The 14,893-nt window shown below is 40.8% G+C and overlaps 1 protein-coding gene across 1 annotated transcript in view; it reads left to right on the forward strand.

Annotated features, from left to right (window-relative positions):
• Window positions 1-14,893, forward strand: part of LOC101161357 (synapsin-3) — a 150,826-nt gene that overhangs the window by 112,741 nt on the left and 23,192 nt on the right. The window contains exons 7-8 of the mRNA XM_004082870.4: window positions 6,861-6,923; window positions 10,712-10,854. Of these exons, the coding sequence (XP_004082918.3) occupies window positions 6,861-6,923; window positions 10,712-10,854 (206 nt within the window). The remainder of the gene's footprint in view (window positions 1-6,860; window positions 6,924-10,711; window positions 10,855-14,893) is intronic.

Here is a 14,893-nt window from a genome sequence, read left to right on the forward strand (position 1 = left end):
TCACACCATCTAAGTGTCTCACTGGAATCACAGAACTTCTTTGAAACGGCACGTCGTCAAAAGTTAATCATTTCTTGATTTGAGATTTTCCAGGTAAATCTGCTACAGTTTAACTTCAGGCTTACTCCAGGTGAGAAGCAAAAGTAGTGTCAGATACGGGGGGGGGGGTTCAGGGAGATACTTCAGTGGGCGGTCCACGTTAAACATTACAGCTCTCTTGAGGCGCTTTAAGTCTCTAGACGGGGTTTGATGTGGGCTAGCAGTCTTTGTTCTGTGTGCGGTGGGGCCCTTGAAAAGGATTCTGGGTCGGGGTCCCACTGCTCTCGCCGTCTGCACGGCTCGTTGTGCTTCACGTCTTCCCATTGATGTGGCAACTTTGAGCGGCCACAGTGAGAATTAAGAGATCATAAAGGCAGGATGGATGTACCATGCGCTTCCTTTTATCCGGCACATGCTCCTGACAAGAAGTTCAAGTCCTGTTGCTCGGCAACCACAGCTCTACAACGGGCTTTACAACCCTGCAGTGCAGTTGATATGATTGTAAGCTCTGTCATGACTAATGCTGTTAGGACTGGTGGTCCTACATAAACCACAGTTGAGCGATGATGAGGTCATGCTACTGGGCTTTGACAGACAGGAACAAGCTGGAAACAAACAAAAACAAACTTTTAACACAAGTTGGCACCGATGTATGGAATTGATTGACTAAACGTTGACTCGGGTTCCAGTTTGTGGATTCAGTTTGCTTTGGCATGAGATCAAAGATATCCGACCCATGCGAGAAAACCATCATTGAATTCTGGTTTTAGCCTCCAAACAGACACAATTTGGCTTCATGTGTAACAAACAGCTGACAAAGCTGCTTCGTTATGTTTGCACTCCTTTATTTCCATCCATTTTCCAAACCTTGTGAAGCCCTTCTGGGGTTGCTGGAGCCTATCCGGGCCACAATTGGGCAAAGGTAGACCCTGGACAGGTTGCATGTGCGTCACAGGAACTTTCTAACTCATAAAGCTTAAATCAAAAAACAGTTTTTAGATGAGTTTGACAGATTCCTGGATAGCTCTGTGAAAACAGCTACCTAAACACTCAGGCTCTGTCACCTTGACTGATATTTTCAGAAATATGTTGCCTCAGTTGCATAACTTTCAAACGTTTCAAATAGTGCTGTCATGTGACTCATTCTTTTTAAACAATTAATTAATCTGAACCTGTTCATAAATAGTCTATTTTTAATTTAACATAAAATTGCTGTGAAAAGCCTCATTTTGAGGTATCTTAGTTTAATTTGTGGCATTGTGACACAATAAAAGATCAAATTACAAGTAAAAAAGTGACTTTGTGAAGTTCTCCTATTCTAACAGACTTCCAGCCTTTACTTTTACAACCCTTACATGATAGATCATAGCTGCGGCATCGTTTTGGGATAATTTCGTCGAGGACTACAAAGTCGCACATTGACGATGTCACAACAGTGACAGCAACACAAGACGGCTGAGTTTGAATAAAACGTTCATGCAACTAAGCGGTCTTATAAATGAGATCACAACAATAGATTTGGATAAAAAAACCAGAAAATGCCTTTTTGTCTGTAATTAACTCATCGTGATCCCGCTAACTCAATGGAGTCTTTTGCTGCCAAAAATATATGGAGAGTGGGTCTTTAAAACCATTTAGCAATCCTGACTTTCTTTGGTTTACGTCTGCTGGATAGTTGGTCTTTGTTTGCTGAGAACCACAGCAGGGCTCACATGCAAGCAGAAAAAAATAGAAACTAGAGCTTTGTCAAACTCTGTTAAACAATGCAGGAGGTGCATCTTTTTTCTTGAAAATCATCGATCATCTTTTGATCTATTTCCAAAGCGTTCCCACTGGTCTTTTAATTATAATGATACTGTTTTTAGCCAAAATCAAAAACCTGTCTTGTTTTCTAGGATATAGTTTCTGCAGGAGTTCATCATAAATTCACCTCTGAGTTGTGGACGGAATCGTTGGAGTGGAGAAACCCCTTCCCCTCCCCCTTGCTGAGAGCTCTCTGTTTACACTCTTTCCTGCTCCCTCACAGCCCCTCACACCTCCAACCTAACATTACAGGTGCAACTAAAACTATCGAGCAATATTGGAGCTATCCAGCCGTACAGTCTGGATGACGTGTGTGGATTCAGTCGTCTACAGGTGGATGCATCAGAATGGAGCTGAGCAGTTTCTAGTCCGTCCATTGTAGCTTCTACATCACAACTACAAACTTTTTCAAGCAGCATTTTTTCTTGTGTTCCAGATTCAGATTGCATAAAGGAAGGTTTCATGTCTTTACATATGTCTTTCCTCAGAAAAATGAACCAGTGGAAGAGTTTCCACACTGAGACTGGAAGGTTGAAGGTTCACATCCAGACAGAGTCATACCAGAGTCTCTAAGGGTGTATTCAGAGTGGGAAAATCCTTTGTTTCCAATCCAGTCCACTTTATTTGTACCGGATCGAGTCCCGATACTTGCGTTTGGTCTGTAATTAAACTGGCATCAAGCGGACCAAAGCCTGTAACCAAAACCATGTGACTAAAGATCTCTTCAGTCATTGGCCAGAAACTATGAGGGCGGGTTAAAACAACAAGAGAAAGACAGACGTGCTTTACTATACTTATCAGGACTGTTAACTTTTTTTTTTTTTTCCTCTTCTTCCGTTTATCCCTTTCGGGGTCATGGGGCTGCTGGAGCCTATCCCGGCCACTTAAGGGCGAAGGCAGGGGATGCCCTGGACGACAGGTCACAGGGTCACACATATCACACATATCACACACCCATTCACACCTCTGGACAATTTAGTGTGACCAATTGACCTATGAAGCATGTTTCTTGGACGGTGGGAGGAAGCTGGAGTCCCCGGAGAAAACCCACACATGCACGGGGAGAACATGCAAACTCCACACAGAAAGGCCCCCCATTAATGTTCTGTTTCAGGTCCCCCAGTCGGGACTTGAACCAGGGGCCTTCTTGCCACGAGGCAAGAGCGCCAACCACTACACCACCGTGCAGCCCTGTGCTGGACCGTTACCTTATTAAAACTTTATATTTCGATGACCAGTTTTGAATGTCAGGAACAACACTTTTACTTGTTACTTTGGTACGGGGGGGGGGGGGGGGGGGGCAAAGGGGGGTCAAGGGCTGGCACTGGCAAGGAGACGAGCCGTTTGTGCTTTACTTGAGAGGATGCTAGCAACTGCAGTGTTGAGGAGACGTTGGGTATGAAGGTTCACTGATAAGAGCTTCTGACATATAGATTGTTGGGAAAACAGTGAGAAGCAATGTGTGTGTCACGATAAAAGTTGCTTTGATCAGCCTGAATTCATCCGATCACATCCCAGTGAGTTGCTGGGTCTCATCGTTGTGGTTTTATGGCTTTGGTTTAAGAGAATTCTGTTCAGGAACTACATGGTGGCTTTCAGGATGACGTCACAGCAGCGCATGCCGCGTAACCAGACACAGAAAAGCATGTAGGAAGTGTTTTAGTGGTGTTAAAATAAACGTTCTAACAAATAAACAGTTGGACCCTTTTTTCTGTTTGATAACACGACAACTGTTGCTTTATGTTTGTCCGCGGCTCATCTGCTGCTACATTCCTACTTTGTTTAGGTCTGGGAACAAATTGAATTCAGAGGGAAGAATCTCAGAGCGAACCGAAGCTCAGTCTGATTAGAAAAGAGCCAAGACCACCTTGAGAGATGGGTCCGAGAGGGGTTCCTGGTCCCGGACCCTGGTCCTGAAGCAGGGTCCACTTGGGTGTGTTCAGACTGACAATTAGTTCCGGATAATCAGGGAAAACAAACTCTGGTTCCCTTAAAGCGAACCAAACGTGTCCAGTCTGAAAACACCCTAAAACTGGGAGCCAGCACCTCCCTGCTTATCACTCAGCATCAAGACTTTGGATTGGTAGATTAAACCACCAAATGGTTGCTGAGCACAGTTGTGTCTGCAGCTCATTGACTCAGTGGGGATGAGGACAACACTTGTCACACACCAAGGTATGTGACAGGTAATGGGACTTTAACTTTATAGACGCCACAAGAACATGTTAAGAACACAATTTCCATCACAGTGGGTCTCTCTAACAGGGTTTTTGTCTGTGGTTGTTTGTACCCTCACACCTTCCAGGTTGCAGATGAGTTTAGTTTTTTTTCCTTCCAAATGATCTTCTGCACGTCAGCCGGAGGGGCCTCTGGGGATGTTTCCAGACGGCCGGGCTCTCCACCTCCAGATGCGCCACAGATGCAGGTTTTCGGGGTGGGAATGTCACACAGGGGCTTGATTTACTGACCACCGTCAATACGTTGCCTGACTTACAAACAACAGTGTTTGCACTTAGGGGGAGGCGGCTCGCACAGGTTTCCCTGAAGTATTTACATCCTCCCTTCTGTGCCACATTTACTAAAAACAAGGGAGGTTTAAAGAAAATCACTGAACCGAGTGAAATCACCGACCATATAATTGTTTTTTTTTTAGCTTGTGACTTCTTTAACATCTGGATTCCTGTAACAGAAGACGACTTTGAAACAAAAGGCTGAAAATGCAGCTCTGAGGTAATCAGCAGAACCGCAACATCTGAGAGTTGGGGAAGCAAACAACTGAAGAAAAAAACCTTTTACAGACTATCACTGTGCTGAGGGAAAGCCTCACATCCCCAAAAAACATAAATGTAAAATCTCAAAAGGTTTAATATCAGCAAAAGTTGACTTTTAGTGGTTGGTGAATCAGTGTGAAAACAATATGAGGGTGTGTCTCTGCCTGGCAGTGTCTTTAGAGACCGACGATGTGGTCGTCTACCGTCACTGAGCGGAATGACGGGAGGGGGCAGGTCCAGACAGTGGGCGGCTGCCGCCCGAAGCAGACAAACACTTTCACTCTGCAGGTCTCCTCTCAGACGCCTGATGAACCTCGCAGGCACGTTCTCTTGCGTCATGTGACGCTGCTGTTCGAGTTGTTAAACGTCTGAAGGAAGTTCCTGCTTTTTGTTAGACGAAGACCCATTGATTTCATGGTCTACCATATAAAATGCAGTATTTGCTGATTGTAAAAGTTGAAACTCTCAGTCCATAAACTTGAGGACATGTGGTCAGTCTGGTATTTCACCAGGTGGAGGTCTGTAACTTCTCCTACATGCTCATGCTCATGCACATCTCAGTAACCGTCGTGATAGTGTGGAGCAGGTGGAGGAACCTCTGGATGGGTCAGCTACAGGACAGAGTATCTGTGTGGGAATGAGAGGAACAGAGCGAGAGGTGAAGTTCCCACAGGACTTTGGATGCCAAGGGTCAACAGAGAATGTGGGAAGGAGGTGAAGATTGGGACGGTGGAGGGTACTAAAGACTTTAGGAAGAAAGAGGGAAGGACCATCAGGAATGCATGCTTCAGAGGAAGAAATCATGGTAGATGTTTCAGAGATGAATGCAGGGAAGCAGACTGAGATGGTTTGGACATCTTGAGAGGATGGATAGTCATTATGTTGGTGAAAGGATGATGAGGCTGGAGCTTCCAGGAAAGAGGAAGACCAACGAGGAGGATATGAAGGTGGGACATGATGGAGAGAAGAGGATTAGACGAGAGCACTGTGGAAACCCCTATAGCTACGTTCACGTCGCCCTTCAAGCAGCCTCTTTCAATGTAAACACGCGTAAATGCTCATTTCAGGCTTTGGCTTTCAAAACTCTTCATGCATCCGTTTTTTACATCATTGTTCACTTTGACCTGGTGCCTCTGGTCTGAGCATGCTCAGTATTTATTCAGTTGTATTCGTTACCGAGACGTTTCCAATGGTAAGTCCTTTAGGGAGCACCGGGGCTCAGTCAAAAGTTCAAATCTTTAAGATGTTAATGCACAGTCTCAAAATCTGCATCTTTAAATTGATTTGGTTTGATTTGTCACCTAAAAGCAGCTTGTGAAATGTGGCATTGCAGGCAGAGTAGTTTCACTCAAGAGTGGAGAGCTTGCCTCAGGATCTGCAAAAGTCCCCTCTTCAAACCCGCTAATAGAGCTCTGGTATCAGTGGGTTTGTCAAAGGGCGTTTAAACCGCAGACGGTTTGAAGTCATCTGTTGATGTTTCACCCACTTTAACTGCATAAGCTGCAGGAGAAACACATTCCTGTGGCGTGATTGGTTTCCTCAAACCTATACCAATGCGATGTACTGTATCCTCTGCACTATAATGCGCACTAAAAGCCTTCATCTTTTTCCAAAAAATGACAGGGCACCGTATAATCTGTAGCGCCTTATAGTTGGATGAATCCTGGTTGTGTTTACTGATGTTGGAGATCTTTTGAGAGGCTGTCAGTTTTTTTACAAGTTACAAAGGTTGGGTGTTATTGTTAACACGCTAACACGGCTAATGTGTGGTGATTTTTATTTTTAATGAGTTTGGAAGTTAGCGTGGTTACAGTCACATTTGTTTTCACTGTATGAGTCTGTTTCTTTGTGAGCAAGCTTGGAAGTTCCAGGTATTGTTAGTAGGCTAACATGGCTAACATGTAGCGTGTTACAAACAAGTTCTTGAGGTATTGTGGATAAAGTCTGACTATCAGACGGACGTAGTGGCTGTTCTACACCAACCTACTCCCCGGGCCAGTAACCCCCAGCCGCTAATCAAAAACCTTTAACTATATCTCAATATTACCAAGTCGCTTAAAACTGTTGGTCAACATTTTGAGTTTTAGGTATTTCTTCAGACGGAAAAAGTTTCTCACCATAACTTTATTCAGTTTCACTACTGCTCTCTAATAATGGTCTGTATGAATGAATGTTCACTAAATGTTTTTGACACTTTTGTTTGGTTTGTCGATCATTAAAGCTGTGTTGTTGTGTCTTTGTCTGCAGATGAGCACGCCGCCGTTGCCTGTGGTGATCAAAATGGGACACGCTCACTCTGGAATAGGAAAGGTGAGTTTTCTAAGATTAACAAGGAAAAGTTCATTTTCATTTGTGGTGATACAATCCATCCACCTTCCCAATATGTTGTCCGGGTTTTTAAAACATGCTAAATTCATAAGATCTGAACATAAAAAGTTGTAATTTTGCTGATCTTTGGGTAAACTGTTGAAATTCTTTTGACACGGTTCATGTACAAATCACTGATCATTATGTCATTTCATTGATTTTTATTTTTTTATGCACTCTTGTAACCGCGAGGTTGTGCTCCGATAACAGCAATAATGCCAAATTTAGGTATTGCATCACGTTTTGCACTTTTTGAAAAACTATAATCGTGCGTGTAGCCATGCTTAGTTTTCACTCGCAATATTTCGATTCACTTTTCCTGGCCTTGCAGTTTGCAAATACCTTTGCATGGAGCTATGGATTTTTTACAGTGCATTGTGTTCTGCGTCCTGATTGGCAGTAGGGCATTGTTCATCAACCAGCTCCATCCTGTCTCTCCTGAACAGAACACGTTCGGTTGATCACATTTACATCAATCTTCAACCGCTAGCGCATCTTTGTTTTCAGTCTACAATACTGGACTTATTTTCTACAAACGTTTGAACTTTGAGAGTTTGAACAAGAGAGAAAGGCGGGAAAATGTTTATGTCTGTCTGAGAAATGTGGATAAAGTGTGTTGTGAAGAGTTTTACAGCCTTTAAACATCTATAATCCTAGCTCAGGGGTTTCACCTATAGTGGGTTATTCTTAGAACCTGATAAACGAGGGAACACTGTCTGCCGGAGTTTTACATTATCAAGTCTAAACCAAATGCAGAACGTGAAAGTCACATTAGCTTAGATATATGAGTTTCCATGTTAGCAAAGCTAATTTAATGTCCGTCAGTACCACATTTACCAAAGGCAGACCCGTGAAAGTAAGTTAAACAGAAGTTAAACCAGTTTGACCAATCAGGGACTTAGATCTGGCAGTGACGTAAGGGTAGCATCCTATTTAATTCATGGAAGTGCCAAACCACTTGAAAATTGATCATGGAGGAGAAATGAAGAATTGCCCTTCGTGCCTGCCCGGAATTCTATGCCACAGAGTCTGTCGTATATCAGAGAAGAGCTGGGAAAGAAAAAGCCCAAGCAAGATTCACCAGAATCGCCCCACTTTGACATTTAACACCAAGCCTCTTTCAACTGTGAGTACATGTGCTAGTACCGGGTAATGACAGTCCAGTGTCAACAACGTATGCTACAAACAGTCTTGAACGTTAGTGATGGGAATTCTGGCTCTTCTGAGAGAGCCGGCTCTTTTGGATCGGCTCATTAAAAACAACCGACTCTTTCGGCTCCTAAACGGCTCTTTTGGTTGTTTTGTTGATTTATTTCATTTATTGTCAAAAGCTTTATAAAAGTAGACACAAAATGAATAACTAATGTAAAAAATGTGCATGATATGTACAGACTACTATTCCTTCCAGATAAAACGTTCAAAGTAAAGGATGAAAACAAAAAACAGCTGTGTACAATTCAACTTTTATCTACCGCTACATGTCATTTTAGCTTTTTCCTTTTTAAACAAATTTGAGGCAAAACAACACAAAACACGTATTTAAATGTGCGTGTGTCCGTTTCTTCAATGTTTTGTTTTTCCCCAGATGTGTTGGTCTTACTACATTACTTTTTTAATGGATCTGAACCCATCTCGGTTTATTAACATCAACCTTTATGATAGTAATAAACTCCATAGGGGTTGAGCCACTGGAAAACCAATGGTGTCAATAAAACATGATGGTAGCTCTGGCTAGACTGGGGTTCAGACAGGTCTGAGGGCTAATCACCCGTCTGTTGTCTGTCAGACACATGGTCCAAATCACTGTTTAAATCTGGCTGTGGAGAGCTGAACCAGTTTTTGTTTCATGCTGCTGAATTTTTGGTTACATATTTGGTGCATTTGTTGTCCAAAAAGGTGTAGCGAGAAAAACTGGTTCATGTTTTACATAAATGCGGCGCAGTGTAAAGTTTGGAATTCGTCTTTTCTTTTTCCCTTCACAGTATGAGGCTCCATCTGTCTCTCTTTTGCCCTCGTCTGGGTAGATGGGCTTGGTTTCCTGCCCACGAGCCAGACGTTCTAAAAAACATCCGATAACACTCATTGAAGGGATTTTCTTTAACTGATCAGACTCCAAAGAGCCCCTCCCCTTGACAAAGCAGCCTCTGAGGGAAGCTGAATGCGGTTCATAGGCATAGAATTTTTTTTTTTGGGGGGGGGACATAAAACAGATGCATTTCTTCATCTCTGGTGCTTCACTTTCTCCAGCTTCCCTCTATCTCTTGCCTGAGCTCAGTTTGACTTTTTTCCAATGCGAACTTCTCCAGAACGTTCCATCAATGTGGAGCTCAGATCAGGGCCTGCTGCTCCTCATCAGGTTGTTTTTATTTAAATTCTACATCTTCTTAAGGATTAGATTGAAATCTCAGATACAATCCCTTGTTTTCCCCACTTTTGTGACTTCAAACCCCACGGAAATAAAAACTCTGTTTTTCTCCTCTTTCTCAAACTTGTTGTGTTTCTTGTGCGTTTTTCTTGTGCGTTTTTCTTGTGCGTTTTTGCTAGCACAAACACACAATCCTGCTAATCGAGCTCCAGCGCAACAGTGAAGCTTCAGATGTTGCTACATCACCTTATAATTACTGTAAGACTGTAAGAAGTGACGAAAAAATATAAATCACTGTAAAATACTTTTGTTAGAGTTATATAATTATCATTTGCTTGCACACTATAATCTCCATAATATGATTGTCTCATTTCTATAGAACCTAATTACATACACAAAAACAAACACAAATAAAAGAGAAATTAAGATAAAAAGCTTAAAGAAGAGAAGTGATAAGTAAAAGAGCTAAAATATAAAAAACAGCTCATATATGAAAATATAAATTAAAATAAATTAATGCTAAAAAGTGCATTAAAATGTCTAAAACACCTAAAATATAAATTGGAACAAGGTAAGACTTAAAAAGTACAACATTAGCATTAAACAAATACTGTAAATATGTGACATTGTGTCACATATTTACATATTTATGTGCAGTTACATATTTATGCGAAATTTATCATGCAACTTTTTACTTTTCGTTTTTTTTATTTTTTATTTACATAGATTTGAATAAAGAAATACTTGGAAATGCAGTTTTAGGCTTCAATGTTTTAAATATAAATCTTACATCATAATAAAAATGCTAGAAGAGCATGTTAAAAACACATTTATAAACAAACATTTTAGTTCATTAAGTCACAGATACTTTCTTTTTAAATCTGCTTTGTGATTTGCTGTTAAGAAATCCTCCATCAGATTACACATTGTGGGATTAAAATGCCTTTCTGCTTGTTTTTAGCGGTCAGGAGATGCTGTTGTCGGCATGAATTCATGCCATTGGTGTTTGTTTGGAGCAACATCAGATCTAATTAAGAGAGATGAAAAAGCATCGTAAATAAAATCCGTCTTATGTCCCTAAAACGTCTTAAAATGAAAACCTAATAAGTCCTCTGATCGAGTTACCGTGGAGTAAAAGCCCTTCATTGTGTGGCTCGTCCTCAGCCGGTGTTTACAGTCTACCGTCTAATAACCTGATGATGACGCTGTTCAAAGCCTCCCCTGGTGGCGTTTCCACTCGTGAACCCTTCATTATCCGTCCTGCGCACAAGTGTGAGATTCTTGTGGGACGTGGAGCAGCGGCTGCCCGCTTTGCCCACATGCTTTGTAATTAGCTGCTCTCTAACAAGCGGCATCTCTCCTGCAGATCAAAGTGGAGACCCAGCAGGACTTCCAGGACATCACCAGCGTGGTGGCTCTGGCTGGGACCTACGCCACCGCCGAGCCCTACATCCTTTCAAAATACGACATCCGCATTCAGAAGATTGGAAACAACTACAAGGCCTACATGTGAGCTATGTGCAGCGTTCCACAAGAACACTAAAAAGTCCGTAAGCCTTTGTAGTTAGAGGAAGGTTTGTTGGGTCTTAGGATGACGGGTTTGGTTTGAAGGAGTTTTTTAAAACTCCTAGCCCCAACAGAGAAAAAACCAAACACATTTTCTGAGACAGTGTGATATCAATTCTCTAATCATTTTAACAGCAGAGTTGTTTCCAGCAGCAGCAAAGTAACACACAACACAACAAACCGTAAGTCCATGACTATTGTTGCAAAGGATTCTGAGGCGGAGGAAAGAAGCATTGCGGCGATATTCATCATTTCATGTGAGGAAAGGTTCGTTTATCAGGTTTACAAAAATAACGTTTTAAAGTTGACTTGAGTAGAGTTTGTAAAGCTTAGTGACATAATGTTTGTAAGGGGACCGACATAAAATTTTCAACGTTCACTGACTTGAAATTTGTAAAGTTAACCAGCATATAACTATATATAACTATAACTAGCACGTGCCTGCGTGGGTTTTCTCCGGGGTCTCCGGCTTCCTCCCACCGTCCAAAAACATGCTTCATAGGTTAATTGACAACTCTAAATTGTCCATAGGTGTGAATGGGTGTGTGATTGTGGACACTCTACCCTGCGACAGACTGGCGACCTGTCCAGAGTGTCCCCTGCCTTCGCCCACAAGTGGCTGGGATAGGCTCCAGCAGCCCCGTGACCCCAAAAGGGAAAAACGGAATAGAAAATCAATGAATGAATGAACTAGCATATAGTTTGTACAGTTAGAATTCGGATTCGGCCAAATAGTTTTTTGATTTTGATTTGATTTGAAATGGTTTATTTCAAGCAATCAAACAAGAATAATACACAAAAACAATGCAGTCATCAGTTAAACATTCATACAATGACGAATCAAACTTAAAATAATTAGACATATTAATAAATATTGCTTGAAAGGGAGTGGAAGGAAGCGAATTTATATAGTCCCATCCCTGTTTAGTTTAGTTGACATGTTCTTTACACTATCTGAATAATTGTTTGAATGTTGCACTAATTTACTAGATTCCTCCTTTGTTTCATGAAGCTCAACACGGTTGCAGGAGTGAAACCTGTGGATCTTCCATCTATTATTGTTATTGATTCCATTACATGTTTTGCTTTTCAAGAGGAAATGTCTGTCCTTGTTCCGTATTTTATTATAAATGTCTCCCAAAAATGCAACTTATATAGGATTTTTTCTTCTTTATTAAGCATTTTTTTGGGTATCTGCAGTCTAGAGTCTAAAATGACTTATAGTGCAGAACATGTGCTAATCAGTTTGTAAGCCCGTTTACACTCAACATGGAGCATAAATCACACGCCTGAGCATCTAATCTGGGCCTGGGTGTAGAACGCAGCATTCACACGGCTCCCAAGAACCAGACCTTGTGAGCAAAAATGCCCTGTGATCATACATGTGTTCTGTTGTGTTCATACATGTGTCCTGTTGTGATCATACATGTGTTCTGTTGTGATCATACATGTGTCCTGTTGTGATCATACATGTGTTCTGTTGTGATCATACATGTGTCCTGTTGTGATCAAACATGTGTCCTGTTGTGATCAAACATGTGTTCTGTTGTGATCATACATGTATTCTGTTGTGATCATACATATGTCCTGTTGTGATCATACATATGTTCTGTTGTGATCATACATGTGTCGTGTTGTGATCATACATGTGTCCTGTTGTGATCAAACATGTGTCCTGTTGTGATCAAACATGTGTCCTGTTGTGATCATACATGTGTTCTGTTGTTATCATACATGTATTCTCTTGTGATCATACATATGTCCTGTTGTGATCATACATATGTTCTGTTGTGATCATACATGTGTCGTGTTGTGATCATACATGTGTTCTGTTGTTATCATACATGTGTTCTGTTGTGATCAAACATATGTCGTGTTGTGATCATACATGTGTTCTGTTGTTATCATACATGCATTCTGTTGTGATCTTACATATGTCCTGTTGTGATCATACATGTGTTCTGTTGTGTTCATACATGTGTTCTGTTTGGATCATACATGTGTTCTGTTGTGATCATACATGTGTCGTGTTGTGATCATACATGTGTTCTGTTGTTATACATGTATTCTGTTGTGATCAAACATATGTCGTGTTGTGATCATACATGTGTTCTGTTGTTATCATACATGTATTCTGTTGTGATCAAACATATGTCCTGTTGTGATCAAACATATGTCCTGTTGTGATCATACATATGTTCTGTTGTGATCATACATGTGTCGTGTTGTGATCATACATGTGTTCTGTTGTTATCATACATGTATTCTGTTGTGATCAAACATATGTCCTGTTGTGATCAAACATGTGTCGTGTTGTGATCAAACATGTGTTCTGTTGTGATCATACATGTGTCCTGTTGTGATCATACATGTGTTCTGTTGTGATCATACATGTGTCCTGTTGTGATCAAACATGTGTCCTGTTGTGATCAAACATGTGTTCTGTTGTGATCATACATGTATTCTGTTGTGATCATACATATGTCCTGTTGTGATCATACATATGTTCTGTTGTGATCATACATGTGTCGTGTTGTAATCATACATGTGTCCTGTTGTGATCAAACATGTGTCCTGTTGTGATCAAACATGTGTCCTGTTGTGATCATACATGTGTTCTGTTGTTATCATACATGTATTCTGTTGTGATCATACATATGTCCTGTTGTGATCATACATATGTTCTGTTGTGATCATACATGTGTCGTGTTGTGATCATACATGTGTTCTGTTGTTATCATACATGTGTTCTGTTGTGATCAAACATATGTCGTGTTGTGATCATACATGTGTTCTGTTGTTATCATACATGCATTCTGTTGTGATCTTACATATGTCCTGTTGTGATCATACATATGTTCTGTTGTGATCATACATGTGTCGTGTTGTGATCATACATGTGTTCTGTTGTTATCATACATGTGTTCTGTTGTGATCAAACATATGTCGTGTTGTGATCATACATGTGTTCTGTTGTTATCATACATGTATTCTGTTGTGATCATACATATGTCCTGTTGTGATCATACATATGTTCTGTTGTGATCATACATGTGTCGTGTTGTGATCATACATGTGTTCTGTTGTTATCATACATGTGTTCTGTTGTGATCAAACATATGTCGTGTTGTGATCATACATGTGTTCTGTTGTTATCATACATGTGTTCTGTTGTGATCATACATGTGTTCTGTTGTGATCATACATGTGTCGTGTTGTGATCATACATGTGTTCTGTTGTTATACATGTATTCTGTTGTGATCAAACATATGTCGTGTTGTGATCATACATGTGTTCTGTTGTTATCATACATGTATTCTGTTGTGATCAAACATATGTCCTGTTGTGATCAAACATATGTCCTGTTGTGATCATACATATGTTCTGTTGTGATCATACATGTGTCGTGTTGTGATCATACATGTGTTCTGTTGTTATCATACATGTATTCTGTTGTGATCAAACATATGTCCTGTTGTGATCAAACATGTGTCGTGTTGTGATCAAACATGTGTTCTGTTGTGATCATACATGTGTCCTGTTGTGATCATACATGTGTTCTGTTGTGATCATACATGTGTCCTGTTGTGATCAAACATGTGTCCTGTTGTGATCAAACATGTGTTCTGTTGTGATCATACATGTATTCTGTTGTGATCATACATATGTCCTGTTGTGATCATACATATGTTCTGTTGTGATCATACATGTGTCGTGTTGTGATCATACATGTGTCCTGTTGTGATCAAACATGTGTCCTGTTGTGATCAAACATGTGTCCTGTTGTGATCATACATGTGTTCTGTTGTTATCATACATGTATTCTGTTGTGATCATACATATGTCCTGTTGTGATCATACATATGTTCTGTTGTGATCATACATGTGTCGTGTTGTGATCATACATGTGTTCTGTTGTTATCATACATGTGTTCTGTTGTGATCAAACACATGTCGTGTTGTGATCATACATGTGTTCTG

Source organism: Oryzias latipes, chromosome 23 (genome assembly GCF_002234675.1).
Source record: "Oryzias latipes chromosome 23, ASM223467v1".
Classification (NCBI taxonomy): domain Eukaryota; kingdom Metazoa; phylum Chordata; class Actinopteri; order Beloniformes; family Adrianichthyidae; genus Oryzias; species Oryzias latipes.